Raw genomic sequence first — 18,862 nt, forward strand, 5'->3', positions numbered from 1 at the left:
ATTGAATTACCCGGTACCGGAACTGGGACCCGGCCTGCCCTGGTAACGCGGTACCGGCACTCAGACATTGCCGGCTCTGGGTCCCGCGGGACCGACCCGGTATCGTCACTCAGACATTGCTGGCTCTGGTACCGCGGTACCGACCCGGTACCGGCACTCAGACATTGCCGGCTCTGGGTCCCGCGGTACCGACCCGGTATCGTCACTCAGACATTGCTGGCTCTGGTACCGCGGTACCGACCCGGTACCGGCACCGGGACCCTGCTGGCCCTGGTACCGCGGTACCGAGCGGTGCCGGCACTCAGACATTGCCGGCTCTGGTACCGCGGTACCGACCCGGTACCGGCACCGGGTCCCTGCTGGCCCTGGTACCGCGGTACCGGGTCCGGTACCGGCACTCACACCCTGCCGGCTCTGGGCACTGCGGTACCGACCCGGTACCGGCACTCGACACTCGAACCCTGCCGGCTCTGGGTCCCCCGGTACCGACCCGGTACCGGCACTCAGACATTGCCTGCTCTGGGTACCGCGGTACCGGGCCGGTACCGGCAGCCGGCCCTGCCGGCTCGGGGCCGGCGCTGGAGGGGGCGCGGGGCGGGGATGCAGACGCGGAGCGGGCGCCGTGCCCAGGAATTCGAGGATGGTTTGCAGGCGGCGCTGCCCGGGCAGCAGCGGCTAATTCAGGCTAATTCAATTACAGCTCCGTGTCACGAAGCCGGGGGCCGGCGGCTGGGGGCCCCGCGGGCAGGGGGGGCTCTGAAGGGCTGCCAGGACCCCCGGACACCGGGATGGGGGTCCTGTCACCCCCAGCTCTGCGGGGAGACCCTCAAGCTGTTGTAGCCAGACTGGCACCACAGGCAGGTGCCCACAGCCTGGGGACCCCCGGCTGGGGGTGCTGAGGTGTGACCCCGAGGGCTCAGACCCCTCAGGAGGGGCTTCCAGAGGGAAAGAGTCTGAGGAGCTGCTTTCCTGCAGGGAGGTGTGACTTCCCGTTCCTTCCACACCTCCTCGCTGTGCCTTCTCATCCTGGCATCCACCCCAGCCCTGCTGCAGCCCCCACCTCCCAGGAACACCCTAAAATTAACATCCAGGGGGCTGTGGATGGGTTCAGGCCGCCGGGTCCAGGTTCAGGGCGCTGTCACTGCAGTCCAGAGCTGCTTTGTTCTGGTGCTCTGAGCACTGGCTCCTTCTGCCCGTTTTTGGGCATTTTGTGACACCCTCCCACCCAGACACCTTTTTTTGGTAGTTTTATTTCCAAGTGTCTGGTTCCTCTGTCTGCCACACAAACCCCACGGGCAGTGTGGACCCGGGGCAGGTCCTGGGCTGATCCCACAGCCCGAGGCACCCCTGCCAGTTTGTGGGGGACAGGTCACTGAGGGCTCTTGCTCCAGAGAGACCCATCAGCAATAAAAAACAGTCCTGAGGGTGCTGCAGGGCCTGGCGCAGAGCATCTCCTCTTCCTCCCCGCCGCAGGAGGGCCGGTGCCCCATCGCCCCGAGGGGCCGTGGCAGCGCGGGGTGGATCCCGATCCTCCCTCGGGCGCACCGGGACCGGCTGCCTCAGCAGCTCTGGCTGATGTAATTTTTGCCATTACAGATAAAACTGCTCCGCCTCGGGTGGCAAACTCCCCCAAGGCAGGCAGGAGGGGGTTGTTGTGTTCCTGTTGCTTTGCAGCAGCCCACAGGGATCCCGCTGCCTCCCCAGGGTGGCTGCCTGCCCCTCCTCCTCCTCCTCCTCCTCGGGCTGCTGTGCTGGCTGAGTCCTTCCCAGAGCCGAGCTTGGGGGGCAGAGGCTGCAGCACGAGTTGCCCGTGCTGCCCCAGAGCCCCTGGCTCGCTGTTACCCCTGGTGCTGCTGCTTTGTCCTGCTCTGGCAGCATTCCCTCATCCCTCATCCCGCCCGGGGCAGCCCAGGGAGCCCTGCAGTGGCAGTGGCTGTGGCTTTCCTGCCACCCCGTGTGATCAAACAGCGCTCAGAGCCGGGGGGACACCCTGCCCGGGGGAATGGAGCATCCCTGGTGGCAGAGTTTGGGACGCTGGGAAAAATCCTGAGTGTCCCTGGTGCTTGCGAGCCCTGGGAGGGAAAAGCAGAGGCTGTGATGGAGCCGAAGGTGGCACGGGGATGCAGAGCTCCCTCCGTGCCGTGGGCTCGCTGCCGTGGGCTGAAGGGGGGAGCTGCAGCAGGGGAACGTGGCCCCGGTGTTGTTTTTTGGGGCACGGTGGCTTCTCTGTCCCTGCTCCAGCAGCCCAGCAGGGCAGCCCAGGTGGGGTGGCACCGTCCCCAAGGGGAATGTCCCCTCCTTGTCGCCTCAGCAGTGCCCCAGGGGGCCAGCAGTGGGAGAGCCAACCTCAGTGCCCCCAGGGCGTGTGCCACAGGGCACCAGCCCCTGCCGGGCTGCACTGCCAGGCCCCCCAGCCCAGCACCCACCTCACCTGCAGGATGTCGCCTGCTGTTTCCCTGGCAACGGCGATGGCATCCCGCACACCTCGGGCAGAGTTTCCCTGCATCCCCTGCGATGTCATCGCTGTTTCCCGGGTAACCCAGCATCCGGGAGCTCCGGCAGGCAGGTACCGGGGTCCCCGGCTGCCTCCTGCGGTGCCCAGCCTCTCTGCTGGAAGGGCCGTGTTGCTCTGGGGTCCCACGGTGGCCTTGGGTGCTGGGGACAGGCTGGCAGGTCCCAGAGCTGCTCTTTCCAAGGCAGGGATGGAAGGATGAGGCACGAGCCTGGCAGGTCTGGGAGCCCTGCCTGTGGCAGAGCTCAGCCCCCACTCTGCTCACTGCAGGTGGGTCTGGGGAGTGGGGGGAGCCATGGGCAGCTCAGGGGTGGAGGAGCAGCAGGGCTTGGGGACCCTGTGCCTGCACCCAGGGCTGGGCACCGTGTCTGGGCAGTTGGTGTTCCCATGGGAAGAGTAGCCAAGGGGTGCTGGCAGGTGCCCAGGGCACTCCTGGACTTTGCTGGTCACCTCGGGGTAACTGGTTTGCCCAGGAGGGCGCTGGGGAGGTGGGTTAAGCATCCCAGGACAGGCTGGAGCTGGGGTGTTTGCCTGCAGCTGATGATGCCCTTCATGCCATGAGCCCATGCCAGCCCCGTGGGCAGCTCCCCATGCCCTGTGAGCAGCTTTGCCCTGTCCCACCCCATGTGGCACGTCCCCTGCTGCCAGTGCACATCTCGGGGGGAGCAGACACCCCCTGAGCCCCACGGCATGGGGGTTCAGACCCGGGCAGGGCAGGCTGGGAGCCTCCCAGGAGGGGCAGGTCCAAGTGCTTTCTCCAGCCGTGGCTGCAGAGCCAGGAAATTCCCCTGCTCAGCCCTGCCCGGGGAATGTGTTTGGATGAAATCGGAGCCTGCAGCACAGCCTGGCCAGCGTTTCCCGTGGATCCTCTGCCGTGCCCCGTGTGCTGGGCTGGGAAATGCTTTGGGGTGCTTTTGGGGAGCCCCAGCCCTGCTGGAAGCCCCTCACCTGCAGAGACCCCCTTGGGAGCAGCACTGAGGGGATCCAGCCACCCCATCCTGCCGAGCCCCCGGGGCAGGGGGTGGGGTGGGGGTCCCCCTTTTCCCACCCATCAGTGGGGCTGTGCCCACGAGCACAAATGAGCCTGTCTGTGATACCAGGGCTCTGTGGGGTGATACCAGGGGTGCAGGTGACAGCAGGGATCTGTGGGGTGACAGCAGGGCTGAGCCACAGGAGTCGTGGGCAGAGCTGTGCCCAGTGGGTGCCCGGAGGCTGCTGGGTCCTGGCAGTGCCCGGGGGGCACCGGGCTGTGTCCCTGGCATGAGGCCCTGCACATTCTGGGGCACAGGGGGGCTTCGAGCCCACCCTTGGGCACTGCTGAGCGTGGGGGAAGCCTCCTCTCCTGCCCATCTCTCCTCCTGCCCTCTCTCCTCCTGGCTCGCAGTGCTGTAAGCACAGGCTGCTGGGACCCACCCGGGGCTGGCATTAGCAGGTGCAGAGGAATGGAAAAAAAAGGGGTCAGTGAGCCAGCAGGGTGGCAGGGGACACGGGAGAGGGGCTGGGGATGTAGGTGCCCGTGTGCAGGGTGGCGCACACTGTGCTGTGAGGGTGTGACTGGAGCAGTGTGTGACACCCCACGGCAGGCTGGGGACATGCTGTGACCCACCCGGGCTGCTGCAGGGCTGGGGGCTGTTCTCTCAGCCCCCTGGGGTGGTCTGTACATGTCCCCTACCACGCCTTTGCCTTTGGCTCCTGCCCAGCACCCAGCAGGGGCTGAGACCCCCCGAGCTGTGGCTGCCACCCCGGGGCACTGCAATGGGGGCTCCTCGGGGCACAGCAGGGATGGGCTCCCCATCCCTCTTCACCCCTGGACCCTACACAGGAGCCACCCCAGCTGTGAGCCCCTCACCCCTAAGAGCATTCCCCTTGGGGAGACCCCCAGGTCACCCCAGGGTTATGTGGGGTGTTCACAGAATCATGGTTTGTGTTTGAAGGGACCTCAAAGCCCAGCCAGTGCCACCTCTGCCATGGCAGGGACACCTTCCACTGTCCCAGGCTGCTCCAAGCCCTGTCCAGCCTGGCCTTGGGCACTGCCAGGGATGATTTGGAGGATTTTGGGTGGTTTCAGTGTGTGCTGGCATGGGGGGCTCTGGCTCAAGGGCTGCCTGGGGACAGCAGGGACAGCCCAGAGCCTGCCAGGGTGCCATAGGCTCGACTAGATGGTCTCAACCCCACCACTGGCTGGAAACTGCTCCTTATTTTCAGAGCTGTTTTTAAATAGTGCTTCTTGCCACGTCTCTGCACAGCAAGTCCCCGTGGTGAGGATTTTCTCCCTCAGAGGCATCACTGAACCCTCCCCTGCTCCACCCTCTGGGCCTGAAACCTGCAGACTGGTACAAACATTTGTGTGCTTGAGCAACTGGGATTTTTTTTTTTTTTAATAAAACTGTTCCATGAAGAATCTCTCAGCCAAGGGCAGTTGGTGGTGGGGATGTCCCTGCTGTCCTGGCCACCCCTCTTGTCCCTGAGTTCTCCCAAGCCTTTGCCATTTGTGCTTGCTGGTGGTGGGATGAAATCTCCTGCAGGAGGAAATTCCTCCCTGGGAGGGTGGGCAGGCCCTGGCACAGAGCAGCTGTGGCTGTTCTGGATCCCTGGCAGTGCCCAAGGCCAGGCTGGACATTGGGGCTGGGAGCACCTGGGACAGTGGGAGGTGTCCCTGCCATGGGGAACACGGGGAAACAGGGGGGGACATGGGAGGAACATGGGGGGAACATGGGGAGAACAGGTGGGGAACACGGGGGGTCACAGAGGAACAGGGGGGACATGGGGGGACATGGGGGGACGCAGGGGGCACAGGGGACACGTGTGCCCTGGTGCTGGGCTCCCTGCCCAGCCCTCCCCGGTCACTGGGCCCAGCCCAGCACAGAGGCAGCTCCAGGCTGGAAATAAGGCCAGGCCTGTGGCACAGGAATGGAGGATGAGGATGAGGATGAGGATGAGGATGCGGATGAGGATGAGGATGAGGATGAGGATGAGGATGAGGATGAGGATGAGGATGGGCTGGACTCACCGCCCTGGCTCTGGGCAGGACAGTGACACGGGGGTGACGTGTGGCCGTGTCCCTCCCAGGTGACCCAGGGGAGATGTTTCATGGCACTGCACCCTCCCACGGGTGTCTGAGCATGGCTGTGGGTCATGGGGTGGTGCAGGCTGAGCACTGCTGCTTCCCCCTTCCTCCTGCAGGCGGGGAGGAGGACGAGGAGGAGGAGGAGGAGGAGGAGGAGTGGGCTGTTTTCCTCCCGGGAACAGCCAGCTCCTCTGCCTGCTGGGGCTGCAGCCCCCGCGGGGGCTCAGCATCCTGCTTGGGGCACCTCCTGCATCCCTGCTGGGTGTCCCCGGGGTCTCAGCAGGATTTGATGTGCCCTGCCTCGGGCTGGGAGCACTCTGAGCTCTCTGAGTACAGACAGGGGTGCCCGGGGGCACTGGGACACCCGCTGTCCCCAGCCAGCCCCAGCAGCCAGCAGGGACATCACTGGTACCCGAGGAAAAGGGAGTGTGGCTGCTTTAATGATTTGGCTGCGGTGAGAACTTGGTGTGGAGGAAATTGAACCCAGGGGAAAAAATCCTGTAATTTCATGCAAAAATTACACGGCAGCTCCGGGTGATTTACTGCAGCTGTTTTGGTGGCCAGCTCTGGGGTGTCATTAGAGCATTCTGGGCTAAGAGGCTGCTGGTGGAGAGGGACCCCACAGTCCGACCTGGCCTCACCTGCTGGAGGGGGGCTGGGTGGGCAGGGACTGCTCAGGGTGGGTTTTGTCCCCAAAGGCAGGGGCTGATGTCCCTTAGCTGGAGGTGGGCACCCTGCAGAGCTGTGGTGGCACCTCAGGCGACCTGGGCAGTCCAACCCTGTGCTCCCCTGCTCAGCACCCCCTGCCTGCAGCATCCCCAGGGGCTGGCTGAGAGCTGGGCACTGGCAGCTGGCACAGGGCCCCAGGGCATTGCTGTGCCCGGTGGCACTGCCCCTGGGGACCTGTGCTAGCTGCCCAGGGCAGGTGGCTCAGCTGCTTCCAGCTCTGAGGGTGAGCAGGCGGTGCCCATGCCAGGGCCACAGAGCTGAGATGGGCAGCACACCAGCTCAGCTGGCCCCTAGAACATCCCTTTGGCACGTTCCAGCAGGGATACAGGACAGGCAGGGGTCCTGCCTGTCCCCTGCCAGCCCTGCAGTGGCACCTGCAGCCTGGCAGCTGTGCAGTGACCCCCAGGCAGGGAGGGCTGTGTGCCCAGCAGGGCTCCTGCAGGAAGTGGGAGAGGCTGGGCTCTCCCCACACACCCCCAGTCCCACAGGGGGGTCCCCAGCTCCCAGCCCTGCCCGTGTCCCCAGAGGGGAGCGTGTGCCTGCTCGTTATCCTCAGCCCTGCTCTGATCTAATGAGCCCTCTGGGGAGCCTGCGGGGTGCCAGGGGTGCCGGGGATTGGCAGAGGTGTGGTTCTGCACCCAGGCTGCTCAGGGATCACTGCCTTCCTCATCATCACCCCGGGCTCCTCCTCTGCCCCTCAGGTCACCCCTTGGAGGGTAGGTACCACCTCGGGGTGGTGGGGCAGGACAGGGCTGGGCAGACACCGTGGGGTGATGGGACCCCTCCCAGCTCTGCTGGACCTGCTCTTGTGACCCCCCTGTCCTGAACCAGTTGGGAACTGCTGTGCTGGAGGAGAGGGTGTCACCCCGAGCCCCAGCACTGCCAGGGTGGCTTTGGGGCTGCTCTGCCCCAGCAGGAGAAGCCCAGGGCAGGGGGGTGTTTGTGGTAGCTGGATTGACCAGGTGTTCCCCCAGCACTGAAATCACTCAGTACCAGTCCTGATTCTGTCTCCATCCATCCATCCATCCATCCATCCATCCATCCATCCATCCATCCATCCATCCATCCATCCTCTTCCCCCGGGCTGAGGTGCCCGGAGCTCTGGAGGTGTTTGGACAGCGCTCTCAGGGATTCACAGGTTGGGGTTGTTGGGGTTGTTGGGGTTGTTGGGTGTGTCTGTGCAGGGCCAGGAGCTGGACTGGACTGTGGATCTTGGTGGCTCCCTCCCAGCTTGGGGGATTCTGTGGTTCTCTGACCCACCCCCTGAGCCACCTCTCGGGGACCTGGTGGCCGAGCTGGTGTGACCCACTGACCACAGAGGTGCCGTCTGTCCCCCTGGGCTGCAGGAAAAGCCATTGCTGGGCTCTGCAGGGGCTCCCTGGGCTCTCCCCAGGGCAGGGAGGACGCTCCTGCTCCGGAAGGGGACACGGAGCGATGGCAGCTGGCTAAAATAAAGCGGCTGCCATGGCAACAGCAACAGTCCCAGGGCTGGCAGAGGCAGGCTGGGCCGGGTGTGCCACCTCTGCCACACACACTGGCACTGTGGTTCCAGCCTGGGCACGAGGAGTGTCCCCATGGGGCAGAGTGCCCTCCCGGCTGGGGGTGCAGGGGGTCTCAGGCGCTGGGCACGGGGCTGCTGGGGGGCGTGGGGAGCTGGGGGTGGTTCATGGCTGCCAGCTGTGTCTCTGGTGGGTTTGGGGGCTGCCTGGGGTCAGCAGGGGAAGGGAGGCACCGGGGCAGCTGTGGAACAACCTCAGCTGCACAGAGGGGTGAGGGGCAGCTCCGTGCCAGGGGGTTATGAGTCATTGAGGGGGGCTGGAGGGGCTTGTGGGGCACTGCAGGGGGCTGGACAGCTTATGGGGCATTGAGGGGTTTGGAGGCCTTATAGGGCATTGAGGGTTCTGGGGGTTATGGGGCATTGAGGGGTTTGGAGGCCTTATAGGGCATTGAGGGTTCTGGGGGTTATGAGGCATTGAGGGGCCTAGGGAGCTTGTGGGGCAGCTCTGGGCTGGCACAGGGCACCAGGAGCTGGTGAGGCAGTGCAGGGGGGTTGCTGTGCAATGCTGGGGGGCACAGAGTGGGTGGCACAGAGGGCTGCTGTGGGGCTTGTGTGAGGGGCAGTGCCCAGGGCTGGCTGTGGGGTGGTTGCGTGCCTGCAGGGTACCGTGGAGGGCAGCATGGGGGCTGTGTGGGGCAGTAATGCCCTGGCAAGCTGTGGGGCTGCACAGGAGCTGCTCCTGCCCAGCAAGGCACCGTGTGCCTGGGGCCGTGGGGAGCTCCCAGGGCTGCCCACAGCAGAGAGACCAGGGGGATTCCGTGGGGCTGGGTCCTGCTGTGGGGCTGGAGGAGCCCTGGCACACGTTGGGCTGGATTTACAACCACCCCTGCCACCCCCTGCCTGGCTCCATGGGCTTTCCCTGGCTGGGTTCACCCACCAGGGAGAGCTGCTGTGGGCCAGGATGGTGGGGATGGGAATGATGTGGGGCTGGTGTGGGCCAGGATGGTGTGGGGCTGGTGTGGATGGGAACAGTGTGGGGCTGGTGTGGGGCTCATGTGGGTCAGGATGGTGTAGATTGGGCTGATTTGGGGTGGGCTGATATGAGTTGGGCTGATGTGGGGTGCACTGATGCCCTGCAGGCACAGGGTGGTGGGGTCTCCTGCAGCTGCCTGCCTGTGGCACAGCACAGGGGTCCCCTCCTGTCCTCACGGGCCATCCATCCCTGTCAGGAGTGCCCAGGGTGGCTGCCATCTCCAGCGTGGGCAGCACTGCCACGTGTGCTGGCTGCCACCTGCTCCCCAGACTGGCCTGGGCTCTGCTCAGTGGCTGTGCTCACTGATGTGGGGTGTGCTGATCTGGGGTGCGCTGATGCCCTGCAGGCACAGGGTGGTGGGGTCTCCTGCAGCTGCCTGCCTGTGGCACAGCACAGGGGTCCCCTCCTGTCCTCACGGGCCATCCATCCCTGTCAGGAGTGCCCAGGGTGGCTGCCATCTCCAGAGTGGGCAGCACTGCCACGTGTGCCAGCTGCCACCTGCTCCCCAGACTGGCCTGGGCTCTGCTCAGTGGCTGTGCCAGGGCTGGGGGCTGAGCTCAGCCTCCGTCTGCTCCGGGCAGGATGGTGACACCAATGCCCGTGCCCAGGGGATGGTGCCAGGAGGTGGCTGAGCCGTTTTTTGGGTGAATGTGATGTTTTTGGCGGTGTCACCATGGCGTGTCCCATGCCACCACCCTCCCTGTCCATCATCCCCAGGAATGAAGCCCCGTTGAGGCTGTTGGCAGCCTCTGTCCTCTGGAATATTTCCTCCAGCAGTGGCAGTTTTGTTGTGCAAGAAGTGAATAAGGATCAATTAACCCCTGGAGCCGTCCTTGTGCTGCTGGCAGAGCTCTTGTTAGCATCCTTGTCCCTGTCCCTGCTCCTCCTGCCAACGGTGCTGGTAACAACCAACGGGCTCCTTGGCTGGATGGCCCAGCAGCCTGGACAGACAGACAGACAGACAGACAGACAGATGGCTGGGAGCAGGTGTGGGGTGTGTGGGGAGCAGCTGGGGTTGGGGTTTGCTTGGAAAACGCGTGGTGCTGAGCAGAGAGGGGTGCCAGCGCTGGGACAGCAGAGGGGTGCAGGGGATGTCCCAGGGATGCCGAGGGCCACAGAGCCTGGTTTGCTCTCCCCACTCTGCCCGGGGCCTGCTCCTGCTCTTGCACTCGTTCCCCCCCTCCCTGCTCTCCCCAGGGCACGCAGAGGGGATTCGGCCCCACTCCCCGCACCCCGACCCGCGTGGGCACCCCGGGGCGGGGGTGGCACCCTGGCACCCCCGGACTGGGCTCGGTGCCCCTGTGGGTGGCTCATTTCGGGCCGAGGTTCGGCTCGGGTTCGATGCTCATTTCGGGAGCCCGGCCTCGGGGAACGGGTCCGGCTCGCCGCAGCATCGCTATCAGCCCCGCCATCGTGCCAGCTGCCCATTGACAGTCCAGGCACTCTCCCAAACAATGGGTCCGGCTAATCCTTTTACAATGGGACTAATTGCTAATCAGACCGATTTCACACTGCCGGCTCCCCTGACAATGAGGCTCGCCGGAGGAGGGCTGCTGGGGGGGTGAGGGGCTCTGTGGGTGCCCACAGCCCCCCCTCCGGGCCCGCAGCAGGGCCAGCCCCCGGCAGACGGGCACCGCCGTGGCACTGGGGTCTTCCAGCTTGGCAAAGCCTCCGGCAGCTGGCGGCTGGCACGGGCTCAGCCTCGTCCTGCCCCGGTGCCAGCCAGGGCTGGGCAGGGGTCCGGTGCACCTGCAGCACTGGTGCCACCCTCCAGCCCGCCCTTGTGCTCCCCAGAGCATCCCCGTCCCCTCGGCAGAGCTGCGGGGGCGTGCTGGGGTCCGCGGGGCGGGTGTCACCCCTGGCACAGGCTGGCTGTCACCCCCGGCACAGGCTGGCTGTCACCCCCGGCACGGGCTGTGTCACCCCGACATGGGCTGGGTGTCACCCCTGGCACAGGCTGGCTGTCACCCCTGGCACAGGCTGGCTGTCAGGGGCTGTGTCACCCCTGTCATAGCCTGGGTGTCACCCCCGGCACGGACTGGGTGTGAGCTCGGACCGATGCTCTTTCTCGGAGCTGTTTGGGATTTGAGAGCGCTGCCCTGCCGGGGCTGTTTGGGATTTAGGAGCGCTGCCCTTTCTCGGAGCTGTTTGGGCTTTGGGAGCGCTGCCGTGCCGGGGCTGTTTGGGGTTTAGGAGCGCTGCCCTGCCGGGACAGTTTGGGGTTTGGGAGCGATGCCCTTCCGGGGCAGTTTGGGATTTGGGAGCGCTGTCCTTGCCGGGGCAGTTTGGGGTTTGGGAGCGCTGCCCTGCCGGGGCTGTTTGGGGTTTAGGAGCGCTGCCGGTGTCACCCCCGGCACGGACTGGGTGTGAGCTCGGACCGATGCCCTTTCTCGGAGCTGTTTGGGATTTGAGAGCGATGCCCTGCCGGGCCAGTTTGGGGTTTGGGAGCGCTGCCCTTTCGCGGTGCTGTTTGGGGTTTGGGCACCGGGGGCTGCGGGGCCGGGTTAGCACTGAGGGGCTGTGCCATCGGGACAGGCAGGGGGACAGAGGGGACGGTCGGGGGGCACAGCAGGGCACAGGGCACCCAGCCCTGCTGTAAGGAGCGGTGCAGGGCACGGAGCGGTGCCAAAGGCGCCGTGGGGGCCCTGGGGCTGGCACCATCCTCTCCTGACCCCAGGGCACCCCCGCCAAGGCAGCTGCTGTCCCCTGGGTGTCAGGGCACGCTGCCAGGGGGCAGGGGCTGCCCGGTGGCCGCGGGTCCAGCCTGGCTGCTGTTAATCAGCCCCAGCCCTGCTCCGTGCGCCCCGAGCCGCGGGCAGCCGAGCGTGTCGGGGTGCTAATGAGGAGACAGCCGGGTGTGCTGCACCTTGCACTTAATTGCTGCTGTCTTGTGGCTCCTAATGAAGCTCGGCTGCAGGAGGAGCGGCAGCCTCTCCTCGTCTCCTCTGCCTCGGGCAGCCTGACCCTGCAGCCCTGTCCCCTGCCTCGGGGGGTGCGGGGTGCCCTGTGCTCGCTCTGGGGTGGGAGGGGGCCGTAGCAGAGGATGCTGAATGCCACCCCCATCCGGCTGTGACATGCCCACAGCCCATCCCCTGTCCCCGTGCTGTGCATGGCAGCTCCAGCCCTGCTGCAGCATCTCCTGCCTCCTGTGCTGGGCAGGCCTGGCAGTGCTGGCAGCAAGGGACTGTGGCCGTGGCAGGGTCCCCACTCCTGCCAGGGGCCAGCAGTGACTGGGCATCACTCCTGCCAGCCCAGCTTTGGCATCCCCAGCTCCCCACTGTCTGTGGGTGCAGGGCAGCGCCGTGGGGCTGAGCTGGCTGGTGGCCCTGGCCCTGCCAGGCAGTGACAACCACGTGCTGTGCTTCTGTCCCTGCTGCTTGAACGGTGGCTGGTCGTGGATGGGAGTTTGGATCATGCTGTGGCTTAAGGAGAGGTGCTGGAGGGGTCAGGGGGACTCTCCCTGCCAGGAAGGCTGGCCAGGGCTGGACTTGCTCTGCTTGAAGGTGGTGAGCCTTGGTTGGGCAGCTGTGTCCCAGCCACCCCTGGGGCACCTCCCCAGCCGTGCAGGAAGGGGTTAATGGCTGGCCCATACCTGCAGTTGCATTTTAAAGATGTGAAATTAAAGCCCGTAATTTATTCTCCCCACACACGAAGGAGCAATTAGTTCTAAACACGGCTTAATCAGTCAGTGCGAGATTGATTTCTGTAGACTTGGATTTGGTGGCTGCTGGCGAGGAGCCAGCCTGGGAGCAATCTCCAAATAAATGAAGTGCAGAGAAGTAAGCCATTACATAATATGATAGATGAGGCTGGAGCTCACTTGCCTCTTCATTAGTATTCCACTGTACACCACAACAGCACCAAACTTTCTCCCCTCCGCCGTGGGTTCCTCCCTCTCCTCGTCCTTCTGCCCCTCCTGCAGCTGGGAAGGGGCTGGGGCGGTGCCTCCCCTCTCCAGCAGCCCCTGGCCAGCCCCGAGCCTTTGGGCAGAGCTGGGGAAGGGTCTCTGTGCTGCAGACTCTTCCATGGGTTCTGCATCTTGCCTTTTTCCTCTGGGGAAACTGAGGTACAGGGAGCTGGGGTGGCATGCCTTGAGATGCATGTCAGCAGGGAGAGGCAGGTGACAGGGAATCCCGGAATGGTTTGGGTTGGGAGGGACCTCAAAGCCCATCCCATCCCACCCCTGCCATGGCAGGGACACCTCCCACTGCCCCAGGCTGCTCCAGCATGGCCTGGACCAGCTTTAACAGGTCCATGTCCTTGCTGTTCTGGGGATCACAGGGCTGGAGACAGCTCTGCAGATGGGATCTCACAAGAGCCAAAGACAGGAATCCCCCACCCTTGCCCTGCTGGCCTGACAGGCATTTGGGGACAAGGTCTCACATGCTGCCAGGTTGTTTAGGGCTGTGGTGGTGCTGATGTCCCCCTGCACATGTCAGTGCTGAGGGTGGAGGGGAGCAGATCCCAAGTGATGCCAGGCAGGGGAGGGGGCTTGGAATCCCCTCCAAAGGGATCCCCTCTGCCTGTGGAGCTGGTGCGGAGCGGGCTGGGATCTCCACAGAGGTGCTGGCATGTGCTGGCTGCGTGGTGGGCTTGGGCTGGGAGGGATGGATGGAGAAGCCCTGGGGCTGTGCGTGGTCCTGACTCTGTCACCGCATTTGTTGCCTCTTCACCTTGCCCCTCTGCAGGCTCCTGCCAGGGAAGGAAGGTCCCCTGGGAGCTGGCCTGGCTGCTGCGGGCCTCTGGGATGTGCTGAAGGGACCCCCTGTCCCTGCCGTGACAGGAACTGTGCCACAGACAGAGCTGGAGGCGCAGCAAAGGGCTGTGACCCACGGGATGTGGGAGGGACCTGCCAGCCGAGCTCTCCCAGCCCCAAATCCTCGGCTCTGGGTGACAGACCCAGGTGTCCCACGGTGCCCCACGTGCCCCCCAGCCCCGTGGGCCTCCCTTTCCTTCGGGGGTGCTGTCCCTGCTGCTGACCCTGCCCCTGTCCTTGCTGTCCCCGCAGAACTCCATCCGGCACAACCTGTCCCTGCACACCCGCTTCATCCGCGTGCAGAACGAGGGCACCGGCAAGAGCTCCTGGTGGATGCTGAACCCCGAGGGCGGCAAGACGGGCAAGACGCCGCGGCGGCGCGCGGTCTCCATGGACAACAACAGCAAGTTCCTGCGCATCAAGGGCAAGGCCAGCAAGAAGAAGCAGTTGCAGGTGACGCAGGAGCGCGGGGAGGACAGCCCGTCCTCCCAGCAGGCCAAGTGGTCGGAGAGCCCCGCGTCCCACGCCAGCGACGAGTACGACGCCTGGGCGGACTTCCGGACGCGGGCCAACTCCACGGCCAGCACGCTGAGCGGGCGCCTCTCGCCCATCATGGCCAACCACGAGCCGGACGAGCTGGAGGAGGACGATGGTACCCCCTCGTCCCCGCTGATGTACCCCAGCCCTTCCAGCACCATGTCTCCTTCCCTCAGCGCCCGCTGCTCCGTGGAGCTGCCCCGGCTGACCGACCTGACCGGCACCATCAGCCTGAACGAGAGCCTGGGGGAGAGCATGCTGGAGGACCTGCAGGATGGCTACAGCATGAGCCCCTCCCAGCAGCTCCCCCCGGCCGCCCTGCGCCAGAGGAGCTCCAATTTCACCTTCAACTCCAAGTGCTCCAGCATGGGGGCCGCCTCCAACACCTACTGTGGGACCATCTACAGCCAGCCGGCCATGAGCCTCATGCGCCGCCTGCCCATGCAGACCATCCAGGAGAACAAGCAGGCCACCTTCTCGCCCGTCAGCTCCTACAGGAACGCCTCGCTGCAGGACCTGCTCTCCTCCATCTCCTACGCGCACAAGGAGAGCATGGTCCCGGGGGACCTGCCCCTGCCGCAGGCCAGCCCCATGGTGCCGGCCCGTGGCCACAGACACAACCCGCTGCTGTGCGGGGGCGGGGAGCAGGGCTTGTCCTCCTACCCGCCCCACCCGGGCTCTCTCATGAAGAGCAACGCGTTGTACCACCCGTCACCAGCCGGTCACCACCCTGCGGTCAACACCAGTGCCTTAGCCAATCCTGTCAGCCTTATGAGCCTGCCCAGTGACTCGTGCAGCATGACGGCCGTGCCGCACCACGGGCACCTGCATTCCTACGCTAATAACCAAGGGGCACACATGAGCTTGCTGGATTCGCTGCAGGGCCCCTACCCGGGGGCCGTCCACCCCCCCATGTTGGGCCAAGACAGGTTCCCAGCAGACCTGGACCTGGACATGTTCAACGGGAGCCTGGAGTGCGACGTGGAGTCGATCATCCTGAATGACTTTATGGACAGCGACGAGATGGACTTCAACTTCGACTCGGCGCTCCCGCCGCAGAACGGGCTCAACGTGCCCGCGCTGCCCGGGGCGCCGCAGCCCACGAACCAGAGCTGGGTGCCCGGGTGACGCCTGCCCCGGCGCGGGCTCGCCAGCGGGAAGCCACGAGGGGAACATTGAGACTAACTTTTTTTTTTTCCTTTCTCTTCTGCCTTTGTTTGTTAAGATAGGCGAGAGCCATCAGTCTGAGCTTAAGGTCGAACACGAAACGCAAACCAGAGGGTGAAATATTGAGATGGGGGAGGACCCCCAGCCCCACGTGTGCCCGGTCTGCAGGTCCTGCCAGCATCCTCTGGAGGACACAGGGCAGGTGGGTGGGAGAGGCAGCCGGAGCCAGGCAGATCCAGGGGGGTAGCAGGAAGGGAAAGCCTTTCCAGATGGTCCCAGTGTCCCATGGTAATGATTTGCCCTTGGGCTGGGGGACAGAGTGGTGATGGCTGGTGGTGTGGGACCCCCCAGCATGGGCACCCCCCCAGGAAATAACTCTTCTCTGAGCCTCCTTGGGAAATGAGTCCTCTGGGCAGAAGTGTCAGGAGTGGGGACCCTGCCCCAGGGCAAGGGGGGGGCTCATGGCCCCTCAGTCCTGGTGGAGATCGGAGCTCTGCTGAGCCCACACCCCCAGGCCACCTCCGCTGCGGTGTCCTCGTGGCCCCAGGCAGGTTCCCTTCCGAGCAGTGAGGTGGGCTGGTGATGGTGTGCAGCCAGCAGCCTGGGAGCAGCACCTCGGCAGCCCCTGGGGCCTGAGGGCGCAGGGGAAGGCTGCAGCCCTGCCCAGAGCAGGCTGGGCACACTCCCGGGGGTCCTGCTGGCAGTGAGGGTCCCCTGAGCTGGAGGCTCAGGGGCAGCTCGCAGGGGCGGGGAGGGGGGCGTATTTATTTGATTTCATGCACTCTTTTGCCATTGAGTTTTTGCATTGGAAGGAAGAAAGGGTCGAGCTTAGGGAGAGGAGAGAGAGGCCATGGCAATGGTGGTGGCTGTGTCCCATCACATGGCTCATCTTGGCTTGGCCGTGGGAGGTGTTGGATGTTGGGGTGAAAGCTGGGGGCCGTGTGGGCCATCCTCCAGGAGGGGCTGTGTGTGTGTCAGGAGGGGAGGGGTGTGGTGGCCAGGCCTCTGACGCAGCGTGGGGTCCACCCTGCTCCAAGCTAGGGTGACCCACATTGCTCAGGGAGGTGCCACAGGGGCCCCAGCCAGGGCTGTGGGGCTCCTGGGGGGTCAGTGCCACCATGCCTGTCCCAGTGTCTCTCTGCCCACCCCTGGGCTGCCAGGAGGGCTGATCCAGGAGCTGTCAGCAAGAGGGGTGCACCCACCTGCCAGGGGCTGGGGCTCCATGGGGATGGGGACCACTATTCACATGTGGTCCTGCTGTGTGTCAGCACCCCAGACTGACCCCACTGCTCCGTGGGGCAGGAGAGGACCAGGGATGTCCCAAACATTCCACACAGCTGCCAGGAGCAGCAGGGTTTGGAGGGGTTCAGGCTGGTGGCCAGCAGGAGCAACTGGTCTGGAGATGATGGAGGGGCTGGGAGGAGGTGCTGGGGGCTGCTGCTCTGTCCTGTGGGGTCTCTGCTCAGCCATTCTTCCTCCTGGGCACCCCAGGCTCTCTGTGACCCCCAGCCCTGGCTTGCAGGGGGGTCAGTGCACTGAACCAGCACATTTTCCCAGCCCAGCTCTTCCATTCCTGCCCCAGCACCGGCTCCTCTGCCACGGAGCAGGAGCTGGGTCCCAGCCAGCCACAGGACCCATGAGTGGCACCTCCTGCTCCTCTCCTGACCCACATGGCTGTGACAAAGAGCCCCATGTGCCACTGCTCCCCTTCACCCGGGGCACACGGCAGGCACGGTCTCTAAAGACATTCTTACAAGTTAATTAATTATGTTTACATTATTTGATCATGTACAGAATTTAATATATTCTATTATATATAATCTTTCTTGAATGCTTTTTTAAAAAGGATTATTCTTTGGTCAGGATCATTACCGCATTCCTTTTATACACCACCTCTCGTTTCAGGCACCTTTCAAATCCTTGGCAACCAATTGCAAATGGCTATTTAACCCCCGACCCCCCAGTTCAGCACGTGGGTGTCAGGGACCCAGAGGCAGGAGGAGAGGGCAGCTCTGGCTGCCCCGGAGCAAACGGGGACCTCTGCCCCCCAGGAATGGGAGAAAGGGAAGGGCTCCTCCAGGCACAGACCCGGCAGCACACCAGGCAGCACTTGAGCAGCTGGAGATGGGATTGTCCCACACTGGGGTCCCTGAGCCTCCTTCGGTGTCACAGACACTGGCTGGCCACCAGTGTGGCAGGGGAGACCCCCACAGCAGGAGGGAGGTGTCCCCGTGTCCCCAGCAGCAGGAGGGAGGTGACCCCAGCAGCAGGAGAGAATTGTCCCCCTGTCCCCAGCAGCAGGAGTTTGGTGTCCCTGTGTCCCAGCAGCAGGAGTTTGGTGTCCCCGTGTGCCGTGCCCGCCCTGCCGCCCCGTGCCCCTGCCCCGCTGCGTGGGCACGGCCCCTGGCCAAGCTGTCGTCGTGGTTCGTGACCGTGGGGTTGTCGTGTGTGCGGTGCAGTCGTGTTGGTAACGTCGTGTGTTCAGTCGTCCTGCGGGGCGAGGGGCGGCGGGGCGGGCACGGACACCCCAGGGCGGCTGGGAGCCCGGGGGACAGGGGGGCTGCAGGGCTGGGTGGCACAGCTGGCCCTGCCAGGGGACCAAAGGACCAGGGCAGGTGGGGCCGCCGTGTCCAGGTGGGTGGTGGTGGGGGATTGGGGGTGTTGGGGCTGTGCCTGTGGGGCTGGCATGTCCTGGGGGTGGCTGGCATGGCTGTGTCCCCCTGTGACTGTGGGGAAGGGGACACCAGGGCTTTGTGTCACTGGCTGAGGCTCCGGGTTCCCTCTCTGCAATCCCCAGGCCACCTCACGTCCCCCCTCACTGAGCTTCATCCTCCCCTCTCCATCACCCCAATCCCCCCAGCCCACAGCGCCCCTCTGGGACCAGGAGCTCCCTCCCTGCTCCTGCCCTGCCCTGCCTGGAGCCGGTGTGGGGGGACACCCAGGACCCCCCGGTTTGCTTCCCCCGGCAGTTTTGGGTCCGTTTCCCTCGTATTTATAACTGTACAGACGGGGGGGGAGGGTCTCATCTCTCACACGCATCTATCGTAGGCAATGGTAACTTTCTTGGTTGTGCTATTAGAGTTTGTGTATGTGGCAATGTAAAGAACTGTGTATAGTGCATTGTACAGCATATTTTCATGAATAAAATTGTTTTAAATATTACAAGGTGGGGCTGCTGCTGCCGTCAGTGCTTGTGTGTCTGGGCTGAGAGGGGGAATGGTGACCCCAGGGAAGATGGGGAACATGGGAGAGTTTCCAAGGGGGAGATGGGAGTTTGGTGAAACTGAGCTTGCACCCGGAGCATGGGCCTGGTTGGGCTGTGGAGGTCACAGAACCATAGAATCATCAGAGAAAAGGAGACTCAGGGGTGCCCTCATCACTCTACAGCTCCTGAAAGGTGCCTGTGCTCAGCTGGGGCTGGGCTCTGTCTCCAGGAACTGACACAACCAGAGCACACAGCCTCCAGCTGCCCCAAGGGAAATACAGGCTGGATATTAGGAAGAAGTTTTTCATGCAGAGAGTGATAAAGTTCTGGAATGTTCTGCCTGGGAGGTGGTGCAGTC

General features: G+C 64.4%; 1 protein-coding gene across 1 annotated transcript in view; it reads left to right on the top strand.

Moving 5' to 3' along the window:
- FOXO6 (forkhead box O6) overlaps positions 1-18,461 on the top strand; it is a 34,762-nt gene extending 16,301 nt beyond the window's left edge. The window contains exon 2 of the mRNA XM_039729188.1: positions 13,848-18,461. Within this exon, the coding sequence (XP_039585122.1) occupies positions 13,848-15,260 (1,413 nt within the window). The 3' untranslated portion in view covers positions 15,261-18,461. The remainder of the gene's footprint in view (positions 1-13,847) is intronic.
- Positions 18,462-18,862: the final 401 nt, after the last annotated feature.

The sequence above is a fragment of the Passer montanus genome, unplaced genomic scaffold, assembly GCF_014805655.1.
Source record: "Passer montanus isolate IOZ18808 unplaced genomic scaffold, ASM1480565v1 scaffold68, whole genome shotgun sequence".
Lineage (NCBI taxonomy): Eukaryota > Metazoa > Chordata > Aves > Passeriformes > Passeridae > Passer > Passer montanus.